Source organism: Podarcis raffonei, chromosome 15 (assembly GCF_027172205.1).
Source record: "Podarcis raffonei isolate rPodRaf1 chromosome 15, rPodRaf1.pri, whole genome shotgun sequence".
Lineage (NCBI taxonomy): Eukaryota > Metazoa > Chordata > Lepidosauria > Squamata > Lacertidae > Podarcis > Podarcis raffonei.
The window spans coordinates 9,579,658-9,598,018 of NC_070616.1; the positions used below are offsets into that span (position 1 = coordinate 9,579,658).

The 18,361-nt window shown below is 44.7% G+C and overlaps 1 protein-coding gene across 1 annotated transcript in view; it reads left to right on the forward strand.

Annotated features, from left to right (window-relative positions):
• Positions 1-18,361, forward strand: part of WSCD1 (WSC domain containing 1) — a 40,427-nt gene that overhangs the window by 13,118 nt on the left and 8,948 nt on the right. Inside the window, exons 2-5 of the mRNA XM_053366662.1 lie at positions 473-1,173; positions 4,068-4,182; positions 5,293-5,480; positions 13,674-13,795. Of these exons, the coding sequence (XP_053222637.1) occupies positions 747-1,173; positions 4,068-4,182; positions 5,293-5,480; positions 13,674-13,795 (852 nt within the window). The 5' untranslated portion in view covers positions 473-746. The remainder of the gene's footprint in view (positions 1-472; positions 1,174-4,067; positions 4,183-5,292; positions 5,481-13,673; positions 13,796-18,361) is intronic.

Consider the following 18,361-nt stretch of genomic DNA (forward strand, 5'->3'; position numbering starts at 1 on the left):
TTCACATGTTTACAGCAGGGATAGCCAATATGGTGCCCTTGAGAAGTAGCTGTTCCCCTCATTCCTGGCCATTAGACATGCTGTCTGGGACTGGTAGGAGTTGAAGTTCAACACCTGGAGGGCACCCCATTGAAAACATCTGCTTCAGGGCCTTGGGTTGATCCCTGGCAACTGCAATTAAAGAGTCCCAGGTGTGTTTCTAGGAGTGTACATTTTGTCTATTCCCCAAACTTTCCAAATTAGAACCTCCCTTTTAATTTGAAGCAAAAGAGAAGCAGTGTGTTGATGCAGCTGAAGATCTGTGTTCTGCTGCTTTGCAACCCCCAATCAGCCATTCTTGTGGGATTATTGTCTTTAAAGTGTAGAATGATAAACAACAGATGGGGGAGTGTTTCACTCAAAGGAAGGGCGCACGCCATGAGAACAAATCACTGCGCTTTGGAACTGAACAGATTTTGCTTTAATATTGCAGATCTGGGGGACTCTGAAATGTGAAGCGCTGCAACAAGGGCTGTGAAATGTGATGTGTTGCTTGTGATGGTCACCAGCAATAGTTCAAGGATCCTTAAAGCACCAAAGCATCCTGAATACAGAGGAATATGGATCTCCATCCAACCGTGATAGTGGAAGAAAACATTTTTGAGAGAGGAAAGGTTCCAAGATAATGAGATGGACCTGTGGGAGGAATGAATGAGAAGCCTAGCAGTGTGCTAAAGGCGTGAGGAGCCCAGGTTCACAGCAAGGGTATGGCCAAACCTTTTTTCAGACCACAGAAGTTTCTTCGGAGGACCCAGTTTCTGCTTTTCTTCCTCACTGCAGCTTATCTGATGGCTGGTAGCCTCTTGCTACTGCAGCGATCCCGCTTTGTCCTCCAGCAAGGTTTCCGTGGGGCCTCTGGGAACCAGGCCCTGCCAGTTGTGGACTCTTTGGTAGGTGCTGGGAGCGCAGATACAAGACCTGTGCAAAACACTCATTTGACTCCTAAACTTCTAGTGAACATGGATACATTCCATGGACCAACACCGGACCAGAAGTATGGGCCGCGGTGGCTGATGTCTAGAAACTCTGAACTGAGGCAATTACGAAGGAGATGGTTTCTCCGGTTTGTAAACGAGCAAGAACCAATGCAGTCTGTGGGAATGAAGAGGCTGAAACACACATCTGAAAGCAAAGGTAAGTGGCTTTCTAAAGATGTCAGTGGTGGCTGATGCTCATTTGGACTGGTGGGGCAAAAGTCAGGGCACCCAAATAGGAGATAGAAGGGTGGTTGTTAGGGGGTACAAAATTTCCACACCTGGTGCTGCCTTAGTACAGCTGTGTGCTTCTGTTGCTGGGCTCTATTGAAAATGGTTTCTCCATGCAAACCAGCAAGTGACCTCTCCAGACAGCTGAATGGCTCTTATTTCTGCGGCTGCGATCCCCTGATTAACACAGACAATGTTAGGCAGTTGAATGTGCATGTGTACTCTGTCTGTTTCTTTCCCTCCAACCCCGCCTCCGCATGGCCCCAGCCACTGGCAACCTTTGCTATGCCACTAATAAGAGGTGAAGCAAAAGCCAATGACAGGCAGAGACCTCTAACTCCAGTTTTGCCCCCAGCCTCCTCCCTGCTGAGTTCTATGAAGGCAACACTGGGATTGAGGAAGAGGAAGCTGGAAGGCAGTGCTACCCCTTGTCATGTTTGCAAGTAAGAAGGTAGGAAGGTGGAGATTGGCTTAGGACAAGCAGAGGTTAGTGAGTGAAGTAACTGACTAACCACCAGTGAATAATAGAGAAGTGGAAATTGAGAAATGCATTATCTAAATCAGGCATAGGCAAATTCGGCCCTCCAGATGTTTTGAGACTACAATTCCCATCATCCCTGACCACTTGTCCTATTAGCTAGGGGTGATGGGAGTTGTAGTCCCAAAACATCTGGAGGGCCGAGTTTGCCTATGCCTGATCTAAATCATTGGTGGTGATCCTTTTGCCCTGCTAGAACTCCAACTCCCATCAGCCCTAGCCAGCATGGTCAATCGCCAAGCAGTGCCACCTTGCGACTGGTTGCTATTAAAATTGCCAGGCAGGTGTGGGATGGCTGAGGGCAGACTGAGATTGGTGGGCAATGCCTCATTCACCCTAATGGACTAGCCTCTCTTCGTATCAGATGAGACTGCTGCAGAGGTGTCAAATCCAGTGGGGCTGAGCGTTTTTGACCCTCCAATAATGTTTTTTTGGGGGCAGACCCCCACAATGTTTCCTACCATCAGGGGGCGGAGGAGCCCAAGCACAGAGCTGAGTGTGGCTTCCGTGGCAGGCTCCTCCTCTTCCTGTCATTAAAGGCTGCCGAGAGAGAGAGGAGAAGGAGCCGCTGTGCCCTGTGCTTATGACTCTGTCCCCTGGCTCCTCCCAAAACAACATGTAACATCGTGTGACACGTGTATGACATTACACAGCATGCCCGGCCTGTGTAACAGGTGTGAAATCGCATACATGACCAGGACCCCTCAATCTTTGATGCAAGTTGGTGCCTTTTCTCCACAGTCTCAGGCCCCAACAGCAGTATACATTTAAAGCAGTATCGTACCACTTGGAACAGTCATGGCTCCCCCTGAGATCATTCTAGGAAGCGTAGCTTGTTAAAGGTGCTGAAAGTTGTCAGGTGACCTTTGTTTCCTTTACAGGGCTGCAATCCCTCATCCCAGAGAACTCTGGGAATTGTAGCTCCTTGAGGCGGATACTGGGGGAGGCTCAGTTTATCTGCAAAGGGGAAAAAATAGTCCTGTGAAACACAACCCAAAGAAACATAGAGAAGCTGTCTATAGCTTCCTCTTGCCTGCACCTTCTAACTGGGTTATTGTGGGCGTCTGTTCGCGCTGTACGAACTTCCTAATTGCACATTTGCAAATTGCTCCTTGTCTCAACATCTTATTTCCAGAGTTCTGCTTTTTCCTCGTATATATATAATGTGTGTGTGCGTGCATGTTCGCGCATGTGTGCGCACAAACCTGGAACCATACAATTATCTGCTTATTCTGAATCAATCTGTGGAACACCATCATTCAATATATTGACTAAATTGTATACTTGGGACACCTGTGCAAATCTGGTCCCCCAACCATGAGGAGAGAGCCTATCTTTGTGTTATTTCTTAGTGAGTGGATCCTGCTTAGAATGTGAATGAGCACATTTGGCTAGGGAGCAAAAAAAAAGAATGGTTTACACCATCCCAAATAACACATTCAGTCATCAGGAATATGTTGTCTGAACAGGACAAAAGTTACTACTCCTCAACCCAACCCTTCAATTACTCTTAGCTTCATGGCTCCAGCACCACCACCCCTTTAAAAAAGTTTAAAGACAAAGATGAGCAAGAGGAGACAAAGGTGCATAAAAATTAGGCACGATGTGGAGAAAGTGGATTGAAGAGTTCTTTCCCCCTCTCTCATAATGCTAGTGGACATCCAATTCAGCACAGACAAAAAGACTTCACAAAGCACTATGTAATTAGCAACAACAAGATGTGATGATGGCCACCAACTTAGATGGCATTTAAAGGGGATTAGACCAATTTTAGAAGGGATTAGACCAGCCTTTCCCAACCTGTGGGTTCCCAGATGTTGTTGGACTACAACTCCCATCACCCCTAGCTAGTAAGGCCAGAGCTTGGGGATGATGGGAGTTGTAGTCCAACAACATCTGGGGACCCACAGGTTGAGAACCGCTGAATTAGTCCAATTAAATGGCCAGTAGCCATGACTGCTATGTTCTACCACCACTGTCAGAACGCCATATGCCCTTGAATCCTAGTTAGTGGGATTCACAGGTCCCGGTCATACTCAGGTTCTGTTTGTAGGTGTCCCATTTGGGCATCTGGTCAACATCTGTGAAAACAGAGCGGTGGACTAGATTCCAGCACCATAGAGTGGTTTAAAAGTCATTCCATCTTCTCAGGGAACTAAGATCACAGGAGCTGGGACAGGATATACATATCTGGCAGTGAGGGTGGGGGAAACCCTTGCATTTGCAATCAAATGTTCCAGTCTACAATATTATTTCAAACACTGTGCTATTTTCATCTACTCAAGGCACTTACATTGGATGCTTCGGTGATGATTCCAGGCAGAGGACTCTGAAAGGTGCTGTGTTTTATGACTTGAGAAAAATGACTATTTCTCACTGCCAGGAAGCATGCTCTGAGAGGTAAAATATATGTACATCTTTCTCTATATAAATATATTTGTGTCCTTCGTGCGTTTACATCTCTTTACCAGAATTCAAGGGAACTTCAAATTCCATTCGCTTAAGAAAGGAACTTACATATATTATTTCATTTCATTTATTCATCAGTTGTTCCTCCCACCTTTCAGTGATCCCAGGGCAGGTTATGCAGTACCACAAAATCAAACATTAAAACACAAGAATAGATCAACAAAACATTAAAAGAGGATAAAATTTCCTTCTCAATATTGACACTCCTGGCCTCCAAAATCAACGCCCCTCTCTGTCAGTAGCCTGGAGGAAATGGCAAGTTTTTAGCTGGCACCAAAACTAAGCCATGTCCTCAAGAGAAAGGCTTTCTGCAACTGGGAGGTGGAAAGGGTGGTGGTGCTGCTTCTGCTGTGACCAAGACTCTTTCTTGAGTTTTTCAGCCATGAGCATCACTCAGAGATGGGTGCTAGCCAATGTACCTCTGAAAAGCAGGTGGGGAGAGCATTGTTGTGCTCATGGACTTCTCTGGTTGGTGACTGAGAACAGAATGCTGCACTAGATGGGCCCACTGGTCTGATGAGCAGAGCTCATATTTTGTCTTCAAGCCTCAGCAGGACAATCCTGGTAGAGGTATTCATTCAGATAACTGGGTCTTAAGTCTTGTAGGGCTTTAGAAGTCATCACTATAACACTGAACTATCCTCCATAGCATGCAGACTCTTCGAAACAAATGCTACAAAGTTCCAGCTGGCTGAACCAATCAGGACATTTTCAGCCACATTCTGTGCCAGTTGAAGCTTCCAAACCATAAAATCATAGAAGTGTAGAGTTGGAAAGCGCCCCGAGGAGCATCTAGTCCAATCCCCTCCCTGCAATTCAGGAATATGCAGCTGTCCCACACAGGGATCAAACCTGCAACCTTGGTGTTATCAGCACCAAGTTCTAACCAACCGAGCTATCCAGAGCATCTCATCTTTAAGGACAGCACTGCATGCACTATGTACAGCTCTGATATAAATTAAATGCCATGATGTGCTGAGTTGAAGTTTGCTACAAAACTGCTGGATTTTACAGTGAGGGGGTTTGTTTTGTCCCATCTAGGGCTTACACCTATGCTGGCTTGGAGTATGGAGCCGAATGCTATTGTGGAAACAAGTTGCCCACGACTTTGGCAAAGCAGGAGGAGTGCAACAATGAATGCAAAGGAGAGAAAGGAACCATCTGTGGAGGCATCAACAGGCTATCTGTTTATCGTGTGGAGGAGCAGCCATGGGCTGGACCAAAACGACGTAAGTGATGTAAGGCTCTTAAGTGAGTATTTGCTACCAGCAGGGGTGGGCAGCAGAACGCCTGCTCCCCTCGTGTCTTCCATTACAATGACAGCATGGATCAGGGATGACATGGGGATTCTCCTTCCGTCGCAGGCAGTAGTGACTGGTGCCCAGAAGGCAAGGAGACCAACAGCAGAGGGAGACAGATCGAATGACAGGCAGAGCTGAGTAATTCTAGTTTAGCTCCATCCTCCTCCCTGCCAAGTCCTACAAGAAGGAGGAGGAGGGTGACAGCCACTGCCACCCGCTGGTCTGGCTGCAAGTAAAAAGGCAGGCAGGTGGAGGCTGGCTAAGGCAGTGCCCCACTTGCCATAATGAATCAGCCTCCACTGATTGGAGAAATTCCCATTATATTTGTTCCATGTTCCACGGGCCTCCTTCCACCAGAGAGCTGACAATTTTTATGAGTCTGGTGGCCGGTCCAGCATTAGAGGAAGGAAGAATTCAGCGCTGTTCAAGATCCACACTCTTACACGTCCACAGCCGGTCTCTGTAAATCCCTGGCCCTGTGTTTCCATCTCCTACCATCGCTGCTCATTTCCCTACCATCTCTGAGCACACAAGCAGTGATATGAAAGGGGAGATATAGCCGTTTTCTTCCCCAGGGTTGTTTTGCTATCTGTGTGCCGTGTACCTATATGAGCAAATTCTCCACTGGCAGAGCCAGGTGGGGCCAGATAGTTGCTCTGCAGAGAATACCCTTTGCTTTAACTGTTGGTAGAAGGCACCAAGTTCAGAGGGACTCAGTGTTTGGGTGGCTTTAAAAGAGGATTAGACAAAATCATGGAGGAAAATAAGGCTATCATTGGCAACCATCCATGATGGCTATGTTCTACCTGCAGAGCAGAGAGTGCTCTTCTGCTCAGGTCCTGCTTGTGGGTTTCCAACAGGCACCTGGTTGGCCATCATGAGAACACAGTGCTGGACGATGGACCATTGGCTTGATCCAGCTGGTTCTTATGACATCTAGAAATAGTATTAAGATTTCAAACCATCTTTATAAGATGACACCATGGAAAAACAAAAACAGGGACAACGTCAGGATAGTGAACCAGGACAACAATCTACCTGGGACAGACCAGAAAACATTTCTAGTCTCTGGTTAAAAAGCAACAGTTGACACCTATGCAGTTCTGTCTGAGAACTAGGCCGGTGTCCATAGTCTATGACTTGCCCTGTGTGCACATAACTTAAAGTATGATGATACGATGTGTGGAAATGAGCATCCTCAAAATCACAGTTGGATGCTGAGATAAAAACAGGCACTCTTTGCTGCTGGCCCCAGTCCTTTGCATTTGGTAACAAAAGGGACATTCTTTCTGAATGTAGAGGCCTCAGCTCATATGCATTTGAAAAGAATTCCAGGAGATGTTGAACTGCAATCCTACTGACTGCTCATTTGCAAAGTGTCACTACCCTTGCAAAACCGGTTCATGATAAGTTCATGGTGATTTTGGAGGGCACCTCTGTATTTTTCCACCTCTTCCCACTGGTGAAGGAATTGGTTCTCAGCTTAAGATCAAAGCAGGAGTTGGCCGTATTGCTGGCATGCCTTCTTGTGAGCTTTCATTCTTGTATTCCTGCCTCTGCCTCAAATGCAAGAAGTGGACTTTGTTTGTAGATCGAAATCTTGCTGGAGTGTCAGTAATCCAGTGCTTCATTTCTTTGGTTCCCATGGTTACAGGGACTCTTTATAAGCAGCAAGAGTGAAGCAAAGCAAATCAGCGGAGCTGAATGGAAAGACCATAACGGGGGTAGAGGGAACAATGGGGGGGGGGTGCTGATTCACATTGAGGGGGTCAGAAGCCATTCCTAGTTCTCATGACACTCTCCATCTTCTTCTTTTTTAAACAATAATTTTATTAAGTTTTCAATTTTACATTTCCAAATAAACATTTTACAAACTTAAATATATCCAATGACTTCTCTTCCTCTCCTTCCATGGTTCATTTTACATATCATGCACCATATTTTGCTATAACTATTCAAATCAGTTTTCCATTTTTACATCCATCAAAAATTATTTGTTCAATTTATCTCAGTGCTGCCAGCCATTTCAGCTGTGTATACAGTTATTTTCCATATATTCAATAAATGTTTTCCAATCTTCTTTCAATGTATGTTCTTCTTGTTCTCTTATTCTATGTGTTAAATCTGCAGGTTCTGCAGATTCTGTCAATTTAAGTTGCCAATCCTCTTTAGTTAGGACCTCGCTCACTTTCCATTTGGGGGCTAACAAAACATGGGCTGCAGTTGTTGCATACATAAATAACCTTTTCTGACACCTAGGGATTTCAGTCTGTGTTATTCCCAACAAAAAACGACTTTGTTTTTTTTTTGGGTGGGGAAGTAGTTTTAAACATTTTTTCCAATTCATTATAAATCATTTCCCAATACTTTTACCTTTTTACATGTCCTTTGCCTTTGATTATATGGATACCATCACCAAACAGGACAAAGGAATTCCAAAGGATTTGGGGAGAAAATCAATCTTGCTTGCATTTTAATGTGAAACCACCTGATTTGCACTTCTCAAATCATCCCACACCTCTCACACCCCTGTCCTTCATAATCTGCACTCCTCCAAATTTGGCAATGCAGCTCTGCAGCTCAACTTGGGGCTTAAACCCACAACCATGGGCTTAAATGCCACATGCTCTGCCAATTGAGCTACATTGGAAAGTGCAAATTAGATAAACTCACTTTTAAATGTGAACTGAATTTAACCTCTTCCCCAACCCTAGCTTCACAATCCGTATGGGATCGTTTTGTCTGGGTGGTTAAGCGTTCCAAGTAAGTCTTCCAGCTTGAATTGGTCATTGGCACATCCTGAGAAGCTTCCAGGCTAGAATGGATCTCATCCTGACTATGACTGGTTCTCCTGTCCCAGCTGCCACCCAGCATGGACATTGCTTCTTGGATGAGAACTTAGAATTCAACCAATTTTTGAAAGGTTCCTTTCATCTCTTTTCTTACATTCCTTCAGACTTCATGTGAGATGCAATTGGGAATAAAAACGCCTTCGATTTATACAGCACATCTCAGCCACTGAGTCATATAGACTCTTCTCAAACTTACAACTCCCCATGGATGCTATCTGTGGGAAAGGAACATTAGAATTTTAACTCCTACCACCAAAGATGGTGTTTCATTGCTTTTAAAAAACAGGTTGTTTATTAATTTATTTTTTAAAAAAATACTATTATGCACTCTGCAGAGACTCACACAAATCTTGGAATTTGCATCATTGCTGAACTCAGTGCTATCTGGTTAGATATTTAAATAAACCATTTCAAGTATATATATTTTTTTTGGGGGGGGAGTATTGTTCTATGAATGAGTGTTGTCTTCTTATGGACCAGTAAAGGTAAAGGTAAAGGTACCCCTGCCCGTACGGGCCAGTCTTGCCAGACTCTAGGGTTGTGCGCCCATCTCACTCTATAGGCCGGGGGGCCAGCGCTGTCAGCAGACACTTCCGGGTCACGTGGCCAGCGTGACAAGCTGCATCTGGCCAGCCAGCGCAGCACACGGAACGCCGTTTACCTTCCCGCTAGTAAGCGGTCCCTATTTATCTACTTGCACCCGGGGGTGCTTTCGAACTGCTAGGTTGGCAGGCACTGGGACCGAGCAACGGGAGCGCACCTCACCGCAGGGATTCGAACCGCCGACCTTTCGATTGGCAAGTCCTAGGCGCTGAGGCTTTAACCCACAGCACCACCCGCGTCCCTTATGGACCAAGATGGATTTAAAAATAAATGCCACCATGCTGGGTGGCTGGTGACAAGCACTATCTAGAAATTGTTGAGATGAGAAGATGGAATAGATATAAGAAATCTTACCCCTTCCTTTTACCTAGCTCACCCTACCTTTACCATCATAGACTTCTCTCTCCATTATCTATATGACTCATTATAGGGGTGTCTGTATTCCACTCGCCTTCTGCAGGCAAGGAAAAGGAGGCCCAATACCTGGCTGGCAAAACCCAGTAAATCCACCAGCTCAAGGAGCAGCAATGATACATATTGTAATACCCTAGCCAGCTAAACAACCCAATCAATATTTCAACTGCAATGTATAATGTTCATTCAGCAAGTGCTTAATATAACCATATATTCCATCAGACAGCAGAAGCATCAGGCGCAAGTGATGACAATAGAAGATAAATAACAAAATATCAACATATCAAAATTCACCGCGCTTCAGAGGCTGGCATATTATCCCTCGGAATTCTCACTCAGAGTGAAACCATAATTCAAAACTCTCTTTTCTTCTCACATTGGAAGATGACAATACCACCTCTGAATGCCCACCCTTGATAAGCCCCTCCCCTCCCTTTTGGAACGAGTTTAAAATGGGACATAGCTGGCCTGCCAGTAGTACATGTGAAAAGGGAACTAGGGGTCTTAGTAGGCCAAAAGCTTAACATGAATCAATGGTGTGATGCAGCAGCCCCCCACCCAGGCAAATAGCTCATGCAATTCTAGACTGTAACAGAAGTACAGTGTACATGTCAAGGGAAGTCATAGTCTCATTCTGTTCTGCCTTGGTAAGACCAGAACTGTGTCCAGTTCTGCATGCCACAATTTAAGAAGGATGTTGAGAAGCTAGAATGTGTTGAGAGGAGGGTGATCAGTATGATGAAGGGTCTGGAAACCAAGCCTTATGAGAAATGGTTGAGGAAGTTGGGTATATTTAGCCTGGAAAAGAGGAGATTGCGAGGAGATATGATAGCCATCTTCATATATCTCAAGGACTGTCACATGGAAGATGGAGCAAGCTTGTATTCTGCTGCTCTGGATGGTAGGACCTGATTCAGGTTACAATCAAGGAGATCCCGACTAAACATCAAGTAGAGCTTTCTGGTGATAAGAGCTGTTTGGCTGCGGAATGGACTTACTTGGAAGATGGTAGACTCTCCTTCATTGGAAGCTTTTAAGCAGAGGTTGGATTGCCATCTGTCATAGATGCTTTAATTGAGATTCCTACATTACAGGGGTTGGACTAGATGACCCTCCAGGTCCCTTCCAGCTCTACAATTCTTTGATTCTATTATTCTTTCTCTCTTGTACAGCAGGGAACCCCTTTTCCAGGATAGTATTTACTGTGCACATGCAGACATCACCTAAGAACAAGCAAATAATGCTTCTTCCCTCCCCCATCTGGACGACTGTTTCACTCCTATGCAGATCTAATCAACAACTTAATTGAATTAATCAATTTAAATGCATACAATCGCTTGACTAAGATTTCTTTAATTGCGGACTAGAACTCCCCCACTTTCTCCTCTGAAACCAAATCTTTTTAACTGTTTCAGTTAAGAGATGGCGATTTTGACTAAGCTTCTGCCAATGATTTTCCGAGCAAGCGCCCAGGATGGATTGAGATTTCAATCCTCATTGTCATCCTCTTCTTTACCTGGTCACTTGCTGGATCACAGCTGAGCCTCATCTGATTTATTCCTCCTCCTGAGGGAGGAGAGGTAGAAGGAAGGCTGTACCTTTTCTCCCAAGAAAACCCCCAGAAATAAAGCTTGCTGGCGACCCAATGCATATCAGTTTGGGGGCGGTCAGCAACCACCTTTGTTCTTGAGGTCCAGGGACAAGGGTGGAGAATTGGGGGGGGGGTCAAGGCATGGTTCAGAATGTGGTCAGGGCCTCAGACATCACATCTGTGAGACTAGAGGCCCCTCCATATGACTTGTTTATTGAGTATTCATCCTTGTTTATTTGCCCAAAGCTGACATGGGAGATAAAATTGCATCCAGCCTTTATGGAGCATTCATTCTGATTTGTTTGTGTGATTTGTTATGTGTCCAGTAGTCATCCCTATTTGCTTGCAGGGTGTTTCCACATTTCCCTGTTACTCGTTTGTTAATCCCAATGCATTGCCCCATTACTTTCCTAACCACAAAAGAAAATTTCTTTTTTTTCTTTTTTAAAAAAGCTAATTTGTTGTGCTAGGGTGACAGCACTGCTTAATCCATTTTAATTGCCCAAGCCTAAGTTGTCCCTGTTCTGGCAACTTCTCCTTTGGACTACTGTAATATGGGGCTGCCCTTGAAGATGTTCCAGAATGCAACTGATAGGCTGGTAAATGGGGCAGCCTGATGGGAGCATGTGTCCTGAAAGGTCCTGAAAGCACTGCATATAAAGCCCTAAATATCTTGGGACCTGGGTTGGGACCATGTCAGAAACACAAATGTATCCATAAGAACACAAGAAGAGCCCTCTGGCAGTGGTGTAGCATGGGGGGCACAGGCGAGGTTGCCCCGGATGCAAAATTGTTTAGGGGGTGCAAAATTTGAACACCTGGTGCTGTCTTAGTACAGCTGCGTGCTTCTGTCGTTGGGCTCCATTGAAAACGATTTCTCCATGCAAACCAGGAAGTGACCTCTCCAGACAATGGAACGACTCTTCTTCTTTTTTATCCCTGCAGCTGCGATCTCCTGGATCACCTGGACACCATTAGGCAGTTGAATGCTCATGCATTCTCTGTCCATTTTCTTTCCTCCCTCCCTCCCTCCCTCCCTCCCTCCCTCCCTCTATGTGTGGCCCCAGGTGCTAGCAACCCACGCTACACCACTGCCCTCTGGATCAGATCAATGGCCCATCTTGTCATCACAGTAGCTGAACAATTGCCTGTGGGAAACCAGCAAGCAGGATTCAAGCACAAGAACACTCTCCCTCTCCTGTGGTTTCCAGCAACTTGTATTCAGAAGCATTGCTGTAGAGGCAGAACATATCCATTTTTGGCTAGTAGCCATTGATATCTCTCTCATCCATGAGTTTCTTTAATCCTCTTTTAAAGCCACCCATGTCAGTGACCATCACTGCCTCCTGTGGGAGAGAGTCCCATAGTTAAACTATGTGCTGTGCATAGTCCATCTAACAAATATGACCAGTATTCTTGGTTGCTGTTGCTTTTGGTCTTCATACAATATGTGACTGATTATCACTGTGTTTCCTTTGCATTGAAATGAATGGGGTCGAATGATGTATTGACCATGCAATTTATGTAAGTTACATAATTACTTTTGCAAACTGCATCAATTACATAAATTTGCTACAGTGGGCAGCCAGGTAAATAACATAGTTTTGGGCAGAATAGGAACTGTAGCAGACTGGAAGCAATGCTGCATGTGACAAACACAGTGTGGGATTATGGTCATCTGATACCTCTGTCAGTAGAGTATGAGACTCTTAATCTCAGGGTCATGGGTTTGAGCCCCATGTTGGGCAAAAGATTCTTCAACGCAGGGGGCTGGACTAGATGACCGTTGTGGTCCCTTCCAGCTCTACAATTCTATGATCTATGCATGCAAAGTTATGCCTTCTTACATCCCTTACAGGAATATGCAGTTGCTCTGTGAGGGACCTCATTATTATTTATGTTATTTCTGAGTTTATTTTGGCACATCCAGGGCTCTGAGGCTGCTGTTCATGAATAGAAAAATTAACATAACGTAACCATGCAAACCATATGAATGTGGCATTTAAATTTAAAAGGCAGGGTTGGGTTGGTCAGATGACCTCTGAGTTGCTTCCAGTTCTTTACAACCCCATGAATCCACGATTCAGCCCACATGTTCCTGTCTCTTTGGCTGCCGCAGCAGAAATCTATTTTAGCTCCTGAAGGTTGTGTATAATCTCTCTGGCTTGGAAAAGAATGAATATGAGAAGGTGCTGTGGATGGAGTAGTAACCAAACACACCCGCACAGCCCTGGAATGGGGCTCCCTGAAGGTGTTTCAACAACTCATTGAAATTCCATTTTGTTCCTGGTGCAGTTCATGAAAAGCTTTGTAGATTTTTATCAGAGCTTTCAAAGCCTTGCAGGGGAAAGTCAGGAGGGGTGGGAGGGAATCTTCAAAAGAAAACCAAGGCATGAAAACAATAGCGGAGGCCTCCTTGGGGGAGGGGGGATTTAATTTCAACTCTTCTGTGCTAAGGCACACTTTAACAGCCAGGACTCCACTAGAAGCTGTGTGTTCATTTCAGCAGAGCAAATTTTCTCACTTTCCATCTCAATGCCAATTATTGCATCCAAATAGTGAATGAGAATATATATTCTGAAACTAATATTCTTCCCTGTGATAGGACGAGGCTGCTACGGTTGTTGTTTCTTGAGAGATAACTATTTCTTATCCCTGCAGGGCAGAATATTATCTATCGAGGGTGTTTCAGAGCACCAGAGAATTTAACAAACACCTTGCCGGTCTCTTTGATACACGCCAATTTGACAGTGGAGATGTGCTCCGAATTTTGCTCCAAGAAAGTAAGGACAGTTCCCTTTCTTTTCTTCTGCCCATCCCTCCATCTGATTTTGATCAGTTTCCTAGGGCCTCTGGAGCCTGATACTAGGAAGAGAGAGAGGGAGAGAGAGCGCTCTGAGGTTCTGGGGTGGGAAATGTGTGTATAATTGCATTTTAGAACCATAGCTGATGATCCACATTTGAAAGCAAATCAGATTTCTGTGCTGCTTTTCCTCAGTGACACCTAACAACTTTGAATTCAGGCAGCTTTCATAAGTTTCAGCATACAGAGGTAATTTCAGCTTATATTTCCAGTACAAGTTTCTAGACCTTGTGAGTGCAGAGAAGGGGTTGAAAGTGATGGATCTTTCCCAACCATTGCATTTCCGCAGGCCACCTAGTCTTTGTCAATGGAAGCTGAACTGTTCCATTTTTATATCAACCTGTCCAGTGCTTGGGGGGGGGGTATTGTATAGATGCTTATTGGAGAATGTGGGAGGGGGGGCGGAAATCCCAAGCCTTGAATACTATTATGATGCTTGCCAGCTTGGGCAGATGGTTTCTCTCATTGTAGAAAATGCGTGCGCACTGTGGGTAAAAATGGAAAACCCTGCTATAGATGGAACTCTGTTGAGTGTTTACCCATTTTTGAAACACAATTTCCAATCTTTGACATGGCTAGCCAATAGTTTTCAAAGCATTTTGAGGGAAAGAAATCACTTGCATCTGCCGGGACATTGACTCCACGGTTACAGCAGATGAATCCTGAGAGGTTTCCAGAGCGCTGCCTAGTCCTGTTGTGTCTGATGTGTTTCAGTTAGTAAGGCTCGAGGAAGTGGACAAGGTTCTTAGATTGGTCAGAGTGACCACTTGTGCTCTGGACCCTTGCTCCCCTTGGCTGCTAAAAACTAACAGGGAGGGGACAGCTGGCTGGCCCAGGGAGGTGATTAATACCTCCCTGCGAGAGACAGTGGTCGCTGCCTGCTTGAAGGAGGCAGTGTTGAAACCACTCCTCAAGAAACCCTCCCAATATTTGGAAAATCTATGCAACTACCAGCCAGTTGCTAATCTTCCCTTCTTGGGCAAGTTACTTGAGCAGGTGGTTGCAGAACCAAAGCCAGGCACTTTTGGAGGAAACTGATTTTGTAGATCCATTTAAATCAAGGTTTAGGCCTGGCACTGAAAATGTTTTGGTTCCCCTGTCTGATGACTTCTGTTGGAAGAGAGAAGGGAAAAAGTGTCCTTGTTAATTTTCCCTGACCTCTCAGTGGCTTTCAGTATCATCAACTGTGGTATCCTTCTGGAGTGACTCTCTGAATTAGGGGTGGGTGACACCACTTTGCAGTAGTTCTGGTCCTACTTGGATGGCCGTTTCCAAAGGGGGATGCTTGGGGAGTCTTCTTCGGCCCCATGGAGCCTTCAATGCAGGGTTCCTCAGGGCACAGTTTCGTCCCTCATGTTGATGAAACCAATGAATGGGGTCATCCAGAGCTTTAGTTTTCAAGCCCTGCCCCCCTCTTCTCCTTTCTTGGGACTCCTATTTAATTCAGATGTGGGCAGGAGAGCCCTTCAACTAGAGGAATCCTTTGAACAGAGGGCTGTATTCTGACAGCCAATAAAACAGAGCAAAGATAGCCAACATGCTATGCTTCAGATGTTATCCTAGTTCCCACAAATGTTCCCATTTGATCATAATTTCTCCAACATTCTCCTTCAATGCCTTTACTTATAAATCAGAAGAAGATGCTTGGTGTTATTTGTTTTGTGGAAATGAGCTGTTAGAAATCCTCTCCGGAGCTGAAAATTGCTCTGCATTTTCCAAAGCAAAGCCAGGCTGCTCAAATCATAATATTGTAAATAAAGCAGCATTATCATCAAAAATTTTCAAATCATTGGGTAAAATGTGCAGAGATGTGACAGTTTAATATGCTTAAAGAAAGAAAACATTACAGTAAGTTGAGTGAGCAAGCTTCTTTTGATTATTGCAAATGCCAACAAATTAAAGTCAACGACATTCCAGGCAGAGAAAGTATGCTTTTGTTATGTTTCATTCTCTAAATTGGTGTCTGAGATGTTTTATTCTCTAATTTGGTGACTGAAATCTCAATCTGTATACTCATTTGGATTTATTTTTCCTTGCATTTAAATGCCATGACGGCCTAACTGCCTAATTCAGGTGGAAGTAAGTGAGATCCACTCAAAATAAGTCCAGATAGGACAATTATTGTTAAGGGAATTCAGTTCAATTCATGGCAGTGCTGGTGAGCAGTAATCAGGACCATGGTTAGCTCCAAGTGGGCTCCGCTAGCTGAGCTACAGAAATATGTTGTTTCAGCAAAGGAAGTCTCACCTGAATGTTCAAAAGGTGGCCTGCATCCCTGTCTACAATCCTTAAATGACCTGCATCTGGTTCTGTAGTCACATGTTTCTCTGTGGCTGTGGAGCAGGTTAAGCTCTCATGTATGAGTTGAATCCCCAGGCTGCCAAGGGGTAGAAGGGATTGCTGCCAATTTCTGCCTGAGTGAAGTGTCCTGTGATTCACCCTAAATTGAATCCTCCTCAGGAGCACACTAGGATGCAGGGGGCATGACATTTAGCTACCACCAATCAAGGTGCCTCTGTTGACCAGTACAGCTTTTAACGCTTGTGATCTGGGCTATAAGTATAAAGCACCTGAGTATCTAATGAATGCCCTCATGCTCTATGGACACCTGCCTAGTCTTTTTGCATCATCAGAAGCTCTTCTCTAGGTGATATTGCCTTCTAGGGATCAGGGCCTTTTCTGTAGCAGTGCCTCATTGTGGACCAGCCACAGCTAGGAATGCTTGAACATGCCTGAGCTACACCTCCTGCATTCATATGCAAATTGAAATATGGTTGTCTTCAGAATACACACCCACAACAAATTATTTAAGGTGCTCCCCCTTTTTTAAAACAACAACAACAGGCAATAGCTGCCTGAAGAGGTTCCTGCCCTACACATTTAAAACTGGACTGCCAATGCCCCTGGAGAACCAGGGAACAAGCTCCATACTCAGTGCTAATTTTCTAAGAAAATGAATACCTCCCTTGCTCTCTTATAATGGCAATGACACACACCCAAGAGGTGCTGGAACTGAGTTCCAGTGAGTTCCTACTGGGAAAAAAAGCTACTGCCACCACCATCATTACTTCTTCCTCACATTTTCCCCTGACAAGGACTCAAGGTGGCATATCCAAGCTAATGGTCATCATTCCCTCTTGCAGGACAAAATCCCCAAGTTTAACTCTGTGTTGCATGAAGAAGGCTTTCTTTTTGTCTGTCCTGAATCTTCCAACACTCTGCTTCTTTGGATGAGCCCAACTTCTAGCGTTGTGTGAAAGGGAGAAAAAAACCACACCTCTCTCTATCCACTTCCTCATAGAACCATAGAATCGTAGAGTTGGAATGGACCCTGAGGTTTATCTGTTCCAACCTATATCCTGTCCATTCTTATTTGCCTTTTCTTTTCTAAACTAAAAAAAGCTCCAAATGGTGAAACTTTCTTCAGACAGGAGCTCCCACACCCCTTGACCATTTTGGCTGCCCTTTTCTGAAGCTTTCACAGCTCTACAGCATTATTTTTGAGGTGAGGTGACCAGAATCTACCACAATATTTCAAGAGCTGTGTCAACATAGATTTGTAAAGCTGCATTATGATATTGGCAGTTTTCTTTTCAATCCGTGTTCTAATGAACCCTGAAACAGAATCCATCTTTTTCCTCAACCAGAGCTGCCACACACTGAATCAGCACCTTCATCAAGCAATCCACCATGACCCCAAGGTTCATAGTCCCCTACCAGTTTGTACCCTATATGGGAACATGACACAACATCTCCCTCTACACCACACACCTGTAACAAGTTCTATTTTTTAGAGAATGACTCACAGCCTATCCCCTACAAATTTACTCGGAAGGAAGCCCCACTGTGAGCAATGGGTCTTCCTCCCTGGTAAATGTGTCTACAATTTCGATCACCACCTGTTCCTTGCTTTTTTTTTTTTTGAAAAGAGAGTTTTAAATCCAAACAAACTGAATCTCCTTGTAGAACTCACAAAAAATAGTTTAGAAGAGCCACCATTTTTTCTCCCTGCCACGTTTAACCTAAAGGGGAAGTCAGAATGGGATGGTTTGAACCCAATTATGTTGACAACTATTTAATGCCTCGTCATGCCGCCAGAACACTGGAAGAGAGCCTTAGGGACTCTCCATAAATTACCTCATTAGGAGTGGATCATTACATTTGTCCAACAGAGCCTGTGTTCGCTGCATGAGAACAACACAGGGAAATTTTGCATAGGACACATCTAGGTGTCCTGCTGCTTTGATCAGACACTTTTTATGCATTGCTTGGGGAAAGACCTACCACAATTATCCCACCCCCACTGTAAAGATGAGCAGGTTTAATGGAGGTGTGTGTGCGTGCCCATGAACATCTTTAGTTTTATCAAGAGTTATGTAACATGGTTTAATTGGGCCTCATTGTTCCATGTGCAGAGTTTGCCTCTCTTTTGCTGGTGGGGTTTCCTTTACCTAGGCTTGAACAGGCACATGGTCCTGATTGTGGT